General features: G+C 40.8%; 1 protein-coding gene across 2 annotated transcripts; it reads right to left on the bottom strand.

The window, feature by feature from the left end:
• Positions 1–414: 414 nt before the first annotated feature.
• LOC128741263 (traB domain-containing protein) lies at positions 415–2,864 on the bottom strand. 2 transcript variants are annotated; one of them, XM_053836948.1, is made up of 4 exons: positions 2,699–2,864; positions 2,251–2,398; positions 1,709–2,190; positions 415–1,646 (listed from the first exon to the last, which is right to left on the bottom strand). In XM_053836948.1, the coding sequence occupies exons 2-4, from the start codon at positions 2,357–2,359 to the stop codon at positions 717–719; spliced, it is 1,521 nt and encodes a 506-aa protein (XP_053692923.1). In that variant the 5' UTR covers positions 2,360–2,398; positions 2,699–2,864; the 3' UTR covers positions 415–716. The 2 variants fall into 2 exon arrangements, with proteins under 2 accessions (XP_053692923.1, XP_053692932.1); XM_053836957.1 differs by having other exon boundaries at positions 2,251–2,435.
• Positions 2,865–14,312: the final 11,448 nt, after the last annotated feature.

Consider the following 14,312-nt stretch of genomic DNA (forward strand, 5'->3'; position numbering starts at 1 on the left):
CGTAACTAATTAAAGGGTGGAATACGCAGTGAAACTTTAAGCTAACGTTGGTCAGCTTGCGTACGTTGTACGTCATGTGAACGATGCTGGATAGTCTTTGCCAAAAGCTTTCACCTACACAATTGTTGTGTGGGCTAATGCATAAAGGGCTATAATTCAGAATCTGAGAGTCCAGCGCATTTAATTTGCTATTCAGTCTTTCGCGTTAGATTCATAAATATCAACCTTAGAATAATCGCGGAATGCAGTTTCCATTTAGATAGACCGAATTTACGAATCGTTATGGTATGTTCCATAAAGCCGATTGATAACGAAATCTGGAATGTTTTTGAATAATTGTGCATAATTTACTTTCCTTTCCCCCACAGCGCAGGATGATTTCTCAAACCAGCGAATAACAATGGTGATATCATATACTATAACGAATTTATTAACCCTGTTGCTATTTGATTTTCCGCTGATATTAACTGCTTTGTTTGGTTCCATTACGCTACATTTTGATTTGCATTAGATCTGGGATCGAATTAAGCACAAAATATCCCAAGTGCACCTAAATAAATGTACAGCTTGGATATGGAAGAAAGATACACGAATACCTATATGGATAGGAACCAACCAAGGTTCGCACGGAAGTGGCATCAATTCCTTAGAAGAAATAATAACAGTCAAAAATTAGTTCTTCAGTAACTCTCGAGCACTAGAAAATAGACCACTGATCATAACCATTTGCTTAGCCGGGGCCGCATAAACCGGAACACTCCGTAAGCGCACAGACCCAAGGTGCCATATTTGAGCACCAATTTGGCAGCCCGATGGCTGAGACTGGCCGGTGGAATGGTGACGATTGACGCAATCGAGGTATGCTCCACCTTGCCCCAGTGCTTGGCAATCCCGGCGGCATGGCCAATTCCAACGACTCCCACGACGTTAACCGGCTGAACGCTGTTGTCGGGCATTTGCTGAGGCATGGCGGCCACCTGCAGCGAGTAGCATAGGTACAGGTCACGTTCCTCTACGAATACTCTGCCGAAAGCGGGGAATTCACCGGCCATTTCGAGCATGATTTCTTCCAGCAGATCCTTCCGTTTGCATTGCTCCACATCTTCGCTGCTGATGTCGTCCATAATTAGTAGCTTCGGAATGAGTTTGATCGTTTGCCACAGCGACAAACCACGCAGTGCGCGCTGAAGCGTAACATTGAACTGCCTATCGCCCAGCTGAATGATGCAGTTTGGAATGTGTGCGGCTTCTTTGACGGCCCGGCGGAACTCGCCACCCGGAGCCATACCGAGTTTTTGAGTGATCTTTGCGCTCATGTTCAACAGAAGAATGTAGAACAAGCCATTGATGGCTCCGTTCCGTTTGATGATGCTTTGTATTTTTGCCAGATTGATATCTTTGGCCTCCTCCAGCAGTGTCTGTTCGTCGTACTTTAAGATGTGTATTCGGGACGGGCACAGCTCCAGCATGACCACGTTCGGTTGTACATTTCGCATCACCAACGAAACGTCGTTCTGCGAACTCTCGCTGAAATGTGCCGTTCCTACTAGGTACACTTTGCTGCCCTCCGGTGTGGTCAGCAGTGTGACCGTGTCCGGAAGATTCCGATCGAACTCATCCTGAGAATCGTAAATTTTGATTGAATCCTGTAAAAGCCAACCAAATTAAAAACTTAATGTGCTGTTCTGTGGCTAGATGGGTAAGTTACCTTCTCCTTGGGTTCTATTGGTTCGGTCGTCGTCACTGTGAGCTGATCATCGTCAACCGGTAGCAGTGAAACATTGTGAGTTGTGTCACGTGAATCCTTCGTGGATGGGGTACCGTTGTCATCGGAGACCTGCGAGACATTTGGGGCTATATGGTCCGGAACAACAAGCTCATCTCCGTTGGTCACAAGCGACGCCTCGTCTGAGCTTGATAAAACAGAAGAAGTAGAAGCACCATCGCCAATGCTGAGTGCGCTAACATCCGGGCTAATCGTACTTGCAGTCGTGATGGTGTTCAGTGTATCATCCAACGATGCGGATAGACTTCTGTTCGGAGCTAGCGTCGTCTGAGAGCTTGAATCGACATTGTTATTTTTGAGACTGTCCAAAAGCAGCCGACTAGCGTCGCGAGGGTCAGCCTTCTTTTTCTGGTCTGGTTTCAATAATGCATTCCACTCTTGTGAAAGGTTTACATTTTCGATGTCTGACGATAAGAAACATTTTAGACATGGCATGAGGAAGTATATTTATAGACAACGCATACCTGATTCTGTTAAGGATATATCCAGCTTCCGTGGATTGAAGGGTGATATATCCAGACTTTCATCCAGTGCACTGTTGTATTCCGATGCGGAACTAATTGGGGAGGACATGTTTTCCCGATTGACACAGTAATAGCGATTACTCTGGAACTATTTGTAATTTATTAATCAACCGCTTAGTTCACAGCTTTTAAGGAAAAACCAATATTAGTCATCTCATTGATAAACATTTTTTTTAAATAAAGTTTCCCAACCAATTCTTGAATACATCATGCAACGAGAATAAAAAAAAATTAATATTAAGGACAATTCTGATTCAATTGCTGGCAATGTTAGAAAACAATCCACGTAATCTTTTTTCGTGCAAATGCAAATCAAAAGGAAAAAAAAACAAAGATTAGAAACGCAGGTGGCAAATTTCACATTGCTTTTTGCTGATTAGGTACTTACAGGACTTTATTGCTCTCTGTGGCTCATCCGTAAATGATATCAACAGTTAATGTTCCAATTCGGATACACAAGTAAGGAATCACATAAAAAGATAGTCAAAAATATAAAACTTATTACGGTGAACTTCTTCGTGACGAACAAACACTATTTCATTCAAAATTCTTTTTGTGCTGTTTTCCTTTGTGCTTTCCCTTTTGCGTTACGTCGTCGTCGTCGCAGCAGCAGCAGATGAAGTTGTCGAAAAGTGACGTTTTGTCAGGGGTGGATCGGATTCGAAATTCCTACGGTTCCCAATAAAAAATGCCTCCTCCTGCCTTTGGTGGATGCACCAAATTTGACGCATGTCCACAGTTGACGCACTTTCAGAAATTTTCGATAATAACTTATCTTGCCTATTAATATTTCGTAAAAATGTACCTTTGACTGACCCTTTCTTTACACTTATGAAATGCATTCGTGCCAAAAAAAAGCTTTGGATTGGTCATTTATAATTGTAAATAAAAAATAAACAGAAAGGCTGTTTGTCAAATGCGCAATTTTTTTCCTACCTTAGCACAAACGCTAAAGAAACACTCAACTGGACAAAAATGTTATGCATCAAATTAGGCTCTTAGTGTTCCTTATTATTTACAGATTACGATATAAAGCGTATGTCATCTATTCCGACACTAAAAATGTCGTAAGTCACCAAGAAAGGGTGTTGGTTCAACAGTTTACCGTCTCATTAGGTGTTACAGAGACCACAGTTCGTCGGAAGAAGCTGCAGAAAACACTTTCTCAAGGCAGTTTTAGCGTTGGAGAGAAGGTCCTATAAACTGTAAATGACTTTTTTTGCTTATGAGCAAAATCAAGTGCCCCAAACGAGTAGGGCAATCAAAAATATTGATTTAGGATTAAGGTCAAATTAGGATACTTTTTTCGCGTGTCCGGCTGATCCAATCCTGCAGTTACTGCAGTTTCCGGTAAGCGGCTAATTTAGTTTTTCCTGCGATACCCTAAATCTTGACACTTTGTTAGCTGCCTTTCAAAACAACGTACAGCTGTTTTAGAAAAGTCATTTCCAGAATTTTCATTGTTAAACACAAATTATGACAGGTTGTTGAATATCTTGCTTGTGGTTGCAATATAAACATATTGGCTTGTCGCGCCCTGTAAGCAAGCGATCGTTCCCTTGCAAGATCTTGTGAGTCAAAAATGAAACGCCCGTGTCACATCAGTTCGTCAGTGGTTATATAAGGCACATCATGAAAAACCTTATGGAATGGAGTTGCATATGGATATTTGGGGGAATGTCGGCGTCGATGGGCCACCTTCTGGCATTTGCCGACTTCCGTTCTGATCGCGATGTATGGCGCAATGGACGGCCTGTTCTTCCATCCGGTACCAGATGGATCAAAAATGGGGACTTGCACAGATTCTGGAGTCTACGGACCCGGAATAAGGGAAGCTCTTCCACTGGGCAAATGGCCCACCGTGTTCCAAGCGGAAGTATATGCAATATACATCTGCGCCAAGATATGTCTAAAACGAAAGTATAGGTATGCTAAAACCGGAATCTTTACGGACTGCCAGGCTGCACTATTGACTCTCAAGTCCACCGAATGTGCATCCAAATTAGTTTGGGAGTGCAGCACAACCTTGAGGGAGCTCTCCCTTCAGAACAAAGTTTCATTATTCCTGGTGCCTGGACACTGCGGAATCGAGGGCGGCCTGAGCTTGCCGGTTAAGATGCGCCCAAGACTCTCCGTTGTGAACAACATTCGGTACCGACGCCAGTCTCGGTTAGATCTCGCGCGGTTGAAGCAGCCAGACGTCGCCGCAAACTACGCGCATTCACTCGAAGCTGCGCTGCCGGAAGAGGGTGAACTGGACGAAGCCCCTCTCGAGGACTGTTGGAACACTATCAACAGCCACCAGCAGTGTAGCGGCCAAGATGCGCAGTGCCACACATCAGAACGTGGAAAGACACAAACAGAAGAAGATGCAGCGAAACCAAATCTTTCGGGAGAAAAAGCGCTACCTGGAAGAGCAGGAATATGCAGAGTTGAAGCGGCTGCATCACTCTCAGGAAACGCGAAAGTTCTACCAGAAACTGAACGGATCCTGCAAAGGCTTTGTGCCGCGAGCCGAAATGTGTCGGGATAAGACTGGCAGTATTCTGACGGACGATCGTGAGGTGACCGATAGGTGGAAGCAACACTTCGACGAACACCAGAATGGCGCCCAGGCGGAGAACCATGGCGGCGGGGAAAGCGATTTCGACGGTGCAACAAACGGGGAAGAGGTGCCAGCTCCAACGATAGGCGAAGTTAAGGAGGCCATCATGCAGCTAAAGAACAATAAGTCAGCTGGCAAAGATGGCATCGGAGCGAGGCTTATTAAAATGGGACCAGAAAAGCTGGCCGTTTGTCTACACCGACTAATTGTTAGAATTTGGGATACGGAACAGCTACCGGAGGAGTGGTATGATGGGGTTATCTACCCGATCTATAAAAAGGGCGACAAGTTGGACTGTGAGAACTATCGAGCGATCACCGTTCTCAATGCCGCCTATAAAGTGCTGTCCAAAATCATTTTCCGCCGTCTATCACCAATTGCGAATAGATTTGTGGGAACTTATCAAGCCGGCTTCGTCGAAGGTCGGTCTACAACGGATCAAATATTTACACTGCGGCAAATCCTCCAAAAGGGCCGTGAATACAGAGTTCCCACGCATCATTTATTCGTTGATTTCAAAGCCGCATATGATACCATTCGTCTGCTTTGCCGATGACATGGATATTATCGGCAGAATATCTGTGGCGGTGGCTGAACAGTACACTAGACTAAAGTGCGAAGCAGAAAAGATTGGGTTAAAGGTAAATACGTCTACAACACATGCTGGCCAGCGGAACCGAGCCCGAACGACACCGCTTGGGCAGTAGTATTTTGATCGACGGCGATGAGTTTGAGGTAGTCGATGAATTTGTCTACCTTGGCTCACTGGTAACAGCGGACAATGATACCAGCCGTGAGATTCGGAGGCGTATTATCAGCGGAAGCCGTGCTTACTATGGGCTCCACAAGCAATTGCGGTCGAGCAGACTAAGTCGCCGTACAAAGTGCACCCTGTACAAGACGCTTATTAGACCGGTTGTTCTCTACGGGCATGAAACATGGACACTGCTCGAGGAGGACCTGCGAGTGCTCGGAGTTTTCGTTCGACGAGTGCTAAGAGCGATTTTCGGCGGCGTACAGGAGAACGGAGTATGGAGGCGGAGGATGAACCATGAACTCGCACAGCTCTATGGCGAACCCAGTATCCAGAAGGTGGCTAAACCTGGACGGATACGATGGGCGGGGCATGTTGCAAGAATGCCGGACAACTACCCTGCAAAGATGGTGTTCGCCTCAAATCCGGTAGGAACAAGACGACCAGGAGCGCAGCGAGCAAGATGGTTAGACCAGGTGGAGCGAGATCTGGCGGAGAGTACTCGGTGTTCGAGGAATTGGAGAGCGGTAGCCCTCAACCGAGTTACATGGAGAAACTTTGTTCAACAGGCTTTGTCTTAGGACGGCAAGTCACCTAAGTAAGTAAGTAGAGCTTGCCGACAGCCTAGCGAGACGATGATCTGCTCATCAGTTCATTGACCCCGAATCGTTTCTGGGCACCTCCATATCCGCTGTCAAAAGCGAATTACTGACCTGGGAAAAGCTAGAAATATCATCCAGTTGGTATAAAGCGCAAGGGCTGTAAACAAGCTAAACAGTTTATCCATCCAGACTCTGCAGTAGTTAATAAACTACTTACATTAACGCGTAGGGAACTGCGCACAATCACGGAATTCCTCACCGAACATTGTCCCACTCTTTACTATTTAAAGAGATTTGGCAAGGTCTTAACCGACATTTGCCGCTTTTGCAATTTAGAACTAGAAAGTTCAGCGCATTTGTTCTGCTCCTGTGGAGCTCTCGCGTCTTCCAGGTTCAGCTTCTTCGGAAACTACCTATTAACTCCATACTCAGTATGGAAACTTCAGCCCAAGAAGGTAGTTGGTTTTATTAACCATGTAATAGCTAATTGGGGCACAGTCTTACAACCTAGCTCAACTCCATCAATGGGTATGAGCAATCCGTAAACTGTGTACAGTAAACGGGGCCAGCTACAAAAGATAATCTTCGTGACTGTCGCAGTGGCATTTTTGAACCCAGTGACATTCTGGTATACAAAAAAAACTTTCCGTCTCTCGCGCTGTAGTATTTTGAACAACGTCTTTGAACCATTAACTTTATCTCGATATATCTCGGTATTGGCATTCGAGTGAATTCTGTTAGGTTTTAGCTACAGAGACTATAGATGACAAAGGCGCCGAGACACTCAAAATCCGCTAAATTTTGAAATAAAACGGGGAGTACCATCATAAATAAAGGTAACTCTCCGCTTTCGTTCACAATTTAGCGGTTTTTGAGTATCTCGGCGGCTCTGTAATCTATAGTCTCTGTAGTTTTAGTACGCCTATAAATCCAAGTTGGCACGAATAATGAAAGGTTAAACAAGCAGATGTGAAATAAGAGTTGTGTGGTAGCATCCGGTGCTGAATAAGCGAATTTGCTACAGGTTACGTTCAAACGTAACATCCAATATTTTTTCTAGCTTCTAATCAACATCTATCCAGCTTTTTACGAGCCATAATGGCGAACATGTTCGTAATATTTGAACAGCATTTTTGACATTTCCCTAATACATCGTACGTTTTCTTTCCGCGCGTTCACGGTAAAACTAAAGGAATGTACGAAAAAAAACTACAAAGTATACAGCCCTAAGGGTTGTACGTAAGGGTGACGTAGAACTATATCAGATCATTAGATCAAAGAATAGTGTAAACTGCATTTCATAAATACAACGCCTGCAACCATTGAGACATAAAGATTCCTTTTTAAAATCACTTGTATGCATCATAAAGGTTGAAATAGTAATGAATGACCAGCTCAAGGATTATTGTATTAAATATGATTATGCGTAGCTTGACATGTCTCAATAATCTTGCTTTAACTCGCTTGTGGCCTTTAAAAGGGCCATTGGTTACAAATAATATTAAAGCTAAAGCACATTCATCGCAAATATGACGTGCCATTAGAATGTCCGTCTCTTTTGACATGAATGGCAACAGGCACGTAAGTTAGCGGCGTCGATTCACTGTCTCTTGCTCCGAGAAGGTTTTACTAGTTTACTTTCACAGCTTACCGCTTGTTACATAGCAGAAAATATGGCACATACGCCCCCTAAAAACCCCACATGCCAAATTTGGTTCCATTTACTTGATTAGTTTACGAGTTATGAGGAAATTTGTATTTAATTTGTATAGGATCCCCCCATCTTAAAGAAGGCAAAGCTCCTAATTCACCATAGAAAAATCCCTGCCTTCTAAAACTCCCACATGCCAAATTTGGTTTCATTTCCTTGTTTAGTTCTAGAGTTATGAGGAAATTTGTATTTCATTTGTATGAGAGCCCTCCCCCCTCTTAGAAGGGAAAGGGTCTCAGTACACCATAGAAAAAAATCCTGCCTTCTGAAACCCCCATATGCCAAATTTGGTTCCATTTGCTTGAATAGTTCTCGAATTTTGAGGTAATTTGTGTTTCATTTGTATAGGAGCCCTCCTTAAAACTGCTCTTTTACACCCTCTTTAAAATTGCTGGTTATTTTGTCTATCCAACGACATATAAATTGTCTAGTTTCGTTCAGTAGTTTAGTAGTTATTAGCATTTAAAATCTTTCATTCAAACGTTACACTTCTATTTTCGCTTTCACAAAGTGCTATCCAGTCCCAGTATAGTAAACAAAGACGTAGTCCTACGTCAAAATGTGCGACGTATTAGGGAAATGTCAAAAATGCTGTTCAAATATTACGAACATGTCCGCCATTATGGCTCGTAAAAAGCTGGATATGTTGTTATGTAAGTGTGGAATAAGTGTCGAGTTGTTTATAAAAATGTATTTCTTGAATTTTTCTTGCCAATCTGAACACAGCGAATATATTTTCACGAACAGAATTTTTGTTTCAAACCAAAAAAACTTGAAATTGGAAAAATTGATGACGACTAATTTAAATTCACCTTAAAGGCAACCATGAAAATGCATATTGAATAGACGTTGTCCAAACGTATCAACTAAGAGAAAATGTGGAATGAGCGTTGCGCAAACGAATCAGTAGCATTGCTGAGAGCAAGTGTGGAATAAAAGTGGAATAAGTATGGAATGAATGAAGCGCAAACGTTGCTAAAAGGAAGTATGGAATAAGAGTCGAATAAACGTTGTGCAAATGTATCAACAGCACAGCTAAGAGCAAGTGCGGAAAAAAGGTGCTTGATGGCAACCAATAACACTAATAGCTTGAATGACACTTTATACTTTATGCTTTATACACTTAAGTGTCTTTTTAGACCGTTTATTTCTATGATTTTTGAATTAACGCGGTATTTTTTAAACGGTTTAGTTTTACGCGCCACGTATCCCAGCCGAATTCAGGAGACGTCTCCACGTCTCTCGTAAAGGTCTTGGGTTACCGCTTTCCGGTCTCCCCTAATATCCGCTGCTCTAGGTACTGGGGTCTGCCTCGAAGTCGTCGACCTCTGTCGGGTTCTCTGCTAAATATTGTTTTCGCTGGTCTCTCATCCGGCATCCTTGCAACGTGGCCAGCTCATTATCACTTCACAATATCCGCATCTTTGTGTACTCGGTATATTTCATGAAAACTTAGAATACTTTTCTTGGTTGATTGGAGAACTATAACCTAATCAACTATCCCCACTTTTTCTGATACCCGCTGAACAATTTTAAACAAAGCAGATAATTACAACTCAAAAGATCAGCAGAGAATCCGATGTCAAACTGCTGTGATTACCGTTTAAATACTATTCAGTAAATGCCATATAGATGGAAAGCTCTCGTAAGTCACCCAATGGAAATACATTTTCAAATTTAAATCATAAATTTTTCCTTATGCACCTGTACGGCCAAGTTATATCCGTTCCTAATGAGGATGAGTTACCGGCGGTGTAGCATCGGTTTCATTATGAGACACACTTCTGCGCATTGTGGAAAACTTTTACAATCCTGTGGGATGATGAAAACGTAAAGTATTCCATCATCGAAATGAGCTGAGAAGAAATCTTCAACATTTTTTTACAAAAGCGGGAATCAAACCCCATTCCATCATCCACATATCCACCCAAATGTGCTCCGTCTTTAAAAAGTTGAGATAGCAGCCTCGAATCCTTAACGAGAAATGTTGAACAAGCTTCTCGGTTTTTATTAGCAGCACGGGTAATTTGACTGTTCTGCTGCCAACAAACCCAAGAAAACCATGTAAATACAATGCTTTATTACTGTACTGTGGTCGGTTATAAAGACAAATTTTCATCACCCTACCAGCGGGATTGATCCGAGCTTCACCTTTGAAAAGTCACAGTTCATTTTCAAAAGATGAATGCTCTTGGCACTGGATTAACTGGATAAAAAGCGCCGCGTGTTTCCATTCCTGATGCGATTAAAAAGAAGCTGTTTTTCGCCCTATTCGCCGCTCGAAAAAATATGTGCGTTCGGTGCCATCCATGCTCGTGGTGGTGGTCCATTGCGACGCTGCAACATACATGTGGATGCTGCAACGTTGAACCTTCAAGATCTTCTCGTCGAAGTGGTGTCTTTGCCCTTTTGTATCTTGTTGTTCATACTGCAGATACATGACGAATTTAACTTCCCCCGTCTTATGGGCGATCTAGGTTATCGGATGCAAGCTTATATTCTTTCATTCACCCTACAGAACCAACATCGAATCATGATTTAAATGAGAGTGTCAGTTGTTAGAAACGCTTACCTCCTGAATAAAAGCAAATCAGCATGAAGAAATTTGAATTAGTTATGTCACTGCGCCGAATCGGTTGAGACTATCAAAATCAGAGAGCACACACAGTCTGAAAGGCGGATGGCATAACGTAGCAGCGCCGTCAAGCGGATCAATGTTCAACTGCAGCTGTCACAGATCTCTCGGTTTCAAAATTATGGCTATATAAATTAAACACCAATCCGATAAACTTGGTATCTGTTTTTATCTATCTGCCGTGAGCAAGTTTCAAAATGTGAACAAAACGAAAATTTGCCGCGAAGCTCATCGTATCTGTATAACATCTTGAGATAAGTGAACACTGGTACCTACTTCTAACATTCCACCACACCGGCGTTCAATGGTACGACGGACGATTTGGACCGCGGCATGGGGAGTGCGGAGTGCGGAGTGAGTTGCTTTTGGAAGGTGTCACCAGCGCATTGCAAGAAGATTTCATAATCACTTGGATTATGTGTTAATTTAGGAAAGTTTGCTACTTATGTGGAGAAGTTAACGCGGAAATTTTCCTCCTCTTATGCGGTGTTGAATAGCGACAGACGAGGGCGACGATTCCAAGGACTATACAGTCACGACGACGACGACGACGACGACGACTGCAGTATTATAGGAGGAAATGCAGTGATTTAAGATAAAGTAGAAGAATAAGACTTCTAATAAAAGCGAATTAACAGGTTAACTGTCTGTGGTGATTCTGAGCCGACAAGTATCCCCCTCTACTAGCAGAAGATAATGTTGGAAAGTCTATTAAAATCAAATATCGGATTAATATTAATTATCATACTACTTCCATGTTTGGTTACACTTGTTCGCTGCCTCTTTGTTAGCTTTTGAAACTAATATCGATTATTAGGATAATAATATGGGCGTTCGGAGTCGACATTTCTGGTTCAACCTTCAAGTGATACCAAATGGATTTTTTTTCTAATGGATCATTGAAAATACAAGAATCTCCAGAATATGGCGGTGGGTGGAGCTGTACGCCTATCGCGATATCTCAGTCAATAAAGTTTATTTTTGGCAGTAGGGTGTTTGCAGAGTGCATATTAGAGTGTCCCAAAATAGCACTATGTCAGAAAACCAGGGGGCTCGCCCCTCAAATGATAGCTTAGGGTATCACAATAAAACTTTTATATGACGTCAACATTGGTTGCCGCGATTTAGGGGTCGCACATTTGAGTTTTATGAAAAAATTGATTTTTTCAGGAGTAAATTCAAAAAAATATTTTTAGAAATGTTAAAGTAGGTGAAACAAGGTACTTAACTATTTTTTTCACAATTATTGGAGTCTGATACATTCATAAAAATGTTATGGTGGCATGTCTGGAGTCATATTTGGTAACAAAAATTTATTTAATTCGGGAAAAATTTAAAATTTTCGAAATTTCATTGAAATAAACGTCAAAACAGGGTATTGCATACATTGACCTCCACACCACACTTGCGAATTCTAATTTTGATCGTACCAGGCTCACATAGGGTAATTTGCCAATGATCGCACAGCTAAGCCCCAGAGTTTTGAGTTTTAACGATATTTTCTAAACAAATAATTACAAATAGACAGTAACATAAAAATCTGAATCAGATACAAAATATGTTCACATTACATGGCCGTTTTCACGAAATAAATATGCTTTTCGTGTAAAAATATGCGATTTTTTGACAACGCTTGAATCTCCAATCGTTGAACACTTCTGAAACCATATTGTCCTATAGTTGGACACTTATTGTCCAATGGTTGGGCATGCAATATATTGCACCAACCTTAAAGTTAATTTGATAGCTTACTATTAAGAATAAATACATTTTAAGATATATTCATTAAAAATAATCAGCAATTAGTTAAAGTGTTTATAATTACAATATATTTCTTAAGGTATGTTAATTTCCCCTTCTAATCTTCGATGCTCTTCTCCTTTATTTCTGTTGCTTTTCCGCAAATTTTTCTCTCTTTACGGTTCTCTCGAAGCTTGTTTCTGTCCTGGTTATTCGAAACAATTTTGTTAGCAAGATAATAATCTGAAAAACAGCGAATATTCGTTTTTTGCAGTTGAAAAAACGCACCATTCATCGTCGCTTCATCATCAAAACTTTATTTATAATTTATCCTTGATAAAGACTACAAAATATAGTCGAAACGTCGGAGAAAGTACAAAATCTGTTCTGATTTATTAAGACTGACAGCCGATAAAAATAAATATAAAATTTCACAGTCGACAAAACATACCCCTTTATTTATAAAAGAAATAAAATTATAAAATTTATAATTTTTAAATAAGATAAAAAATTATTTAACTCTCAAAAAATATAAAAAACTAGCTCGCCATTGTTTGCGAGAATTTAGAAAACAAAATATTTTCAACGTCATATAAAAAAATTGTTGAAACCCAATATTATTCTACAATATTCATAGAAATATCTAACGTTTGCTGTCCGTACCATTAACACCGAAACGATTCCGTGATTCAAACTCCTTAATTTTTTTCTTTGGTCATTTCAATAAAATGATGATTTTTGTGATTACCTCAATTCAGGAGCAGGCAGTTTTAGCACCAAATGAAATACACGATAATAAAATTTCTCAGATAAGGTACAAGTACACATAGTTTGAACAAGTCTGGAGTAGCTTTAATTTGCAATAGCACTATTTTTCGGGGAATCGTTGTATTAAAACAAAATATATATATATATATAAAATAAGAATCAATACCATTTCATTAATTTTCATCGGAAATTTTTTTGCGTACAAATGGAAACCATTTGTAAACAGTGACATAAGCATAAAAACTGTCAAATACACATGCATAATGAGAATTAATGGGGTTTTTTCATGCTATGTCAGTTCTTGCCTTATGTAACGCTATTGTTACAAGAAATGATTCACAACTGATCAACGTGAGTAATTCGTGCACTTTGAACGGGTTTGAGCGTATATGTAGCGAAATGACATAAAAAGAAAAGCCATCATCGTGTGGCTTTTTGCTAGCTACATAACGCTTCAAACAGGCGACATATGCAGTAATGGACTGGCTAATGTAGATTAATTTTCGTGCCTTGACGTTTGCAACCACGGAATGAGAGAGCAGCTAAGAGCGAATATGTTCAGATAGCAAGAAATGGAATTAAATGGCATACAATTATTTAGCACTATTATTTGCTTAACGCTATTTTATGCCACACGTAGGTCAATATGGTGTGAAAGGTTTCCTTCTATATTCAAGGTTTCTTCGCAAAAACCCGTCTAACGTAGTTCTACGCTAGTAACGCGGTCGTGTCTGGAATACAACCTTTCTGATTTTTTGTTATTTCCATTTCCATTTACGTTTTCCGTATTTTCCTTTCCCTTTTCCTCTTTTTTTGTTTCCAGTACACTAGAAGCTCTTTTTGAGTCCATTCATTTTACGTGATTTCGTTTTACGTCCTCTCGTTTTACGTCCAAAATTTGAATTAACGTCCTCTTTTTTTAATACCGATATTTTTTACGTCCCCCTAATAGTAGACGTAAAACGAGATTTGAGTGTATTCGTCTTCTTCTAACTCTTTTTACCTCCCGTCCATCTCGTTTTTCGTGTTCGTCTGTTCCGTTTTTCGCTTTTAGGCCCCGTTTTCTGTTTTTCTGTCACATTTATTATTTTTTTGGCTCCCTTCTTCCCTATGCTCTCCGATTTTTCCTTTTTAAATTCCGTTTTACGATGAACCCTTCCATTTTACTGTTTTCTTTAATTTGCTTT

The sequence above is a fragment of the Sabethes cyaneus genome, chromosome 1 (genome assembly GCF_943734655.1).
Source record: "Sabethes cyaneus chromosome 1, idSabCyanKW18_F2, whole genome shotgun sequence".
NCBI classification, from domain to species: Eukaryota; Metazoa; Arthropoda; class Insecta; order Diptera; family Culicidae; genus Sabethes; species Sabethes cyaneus.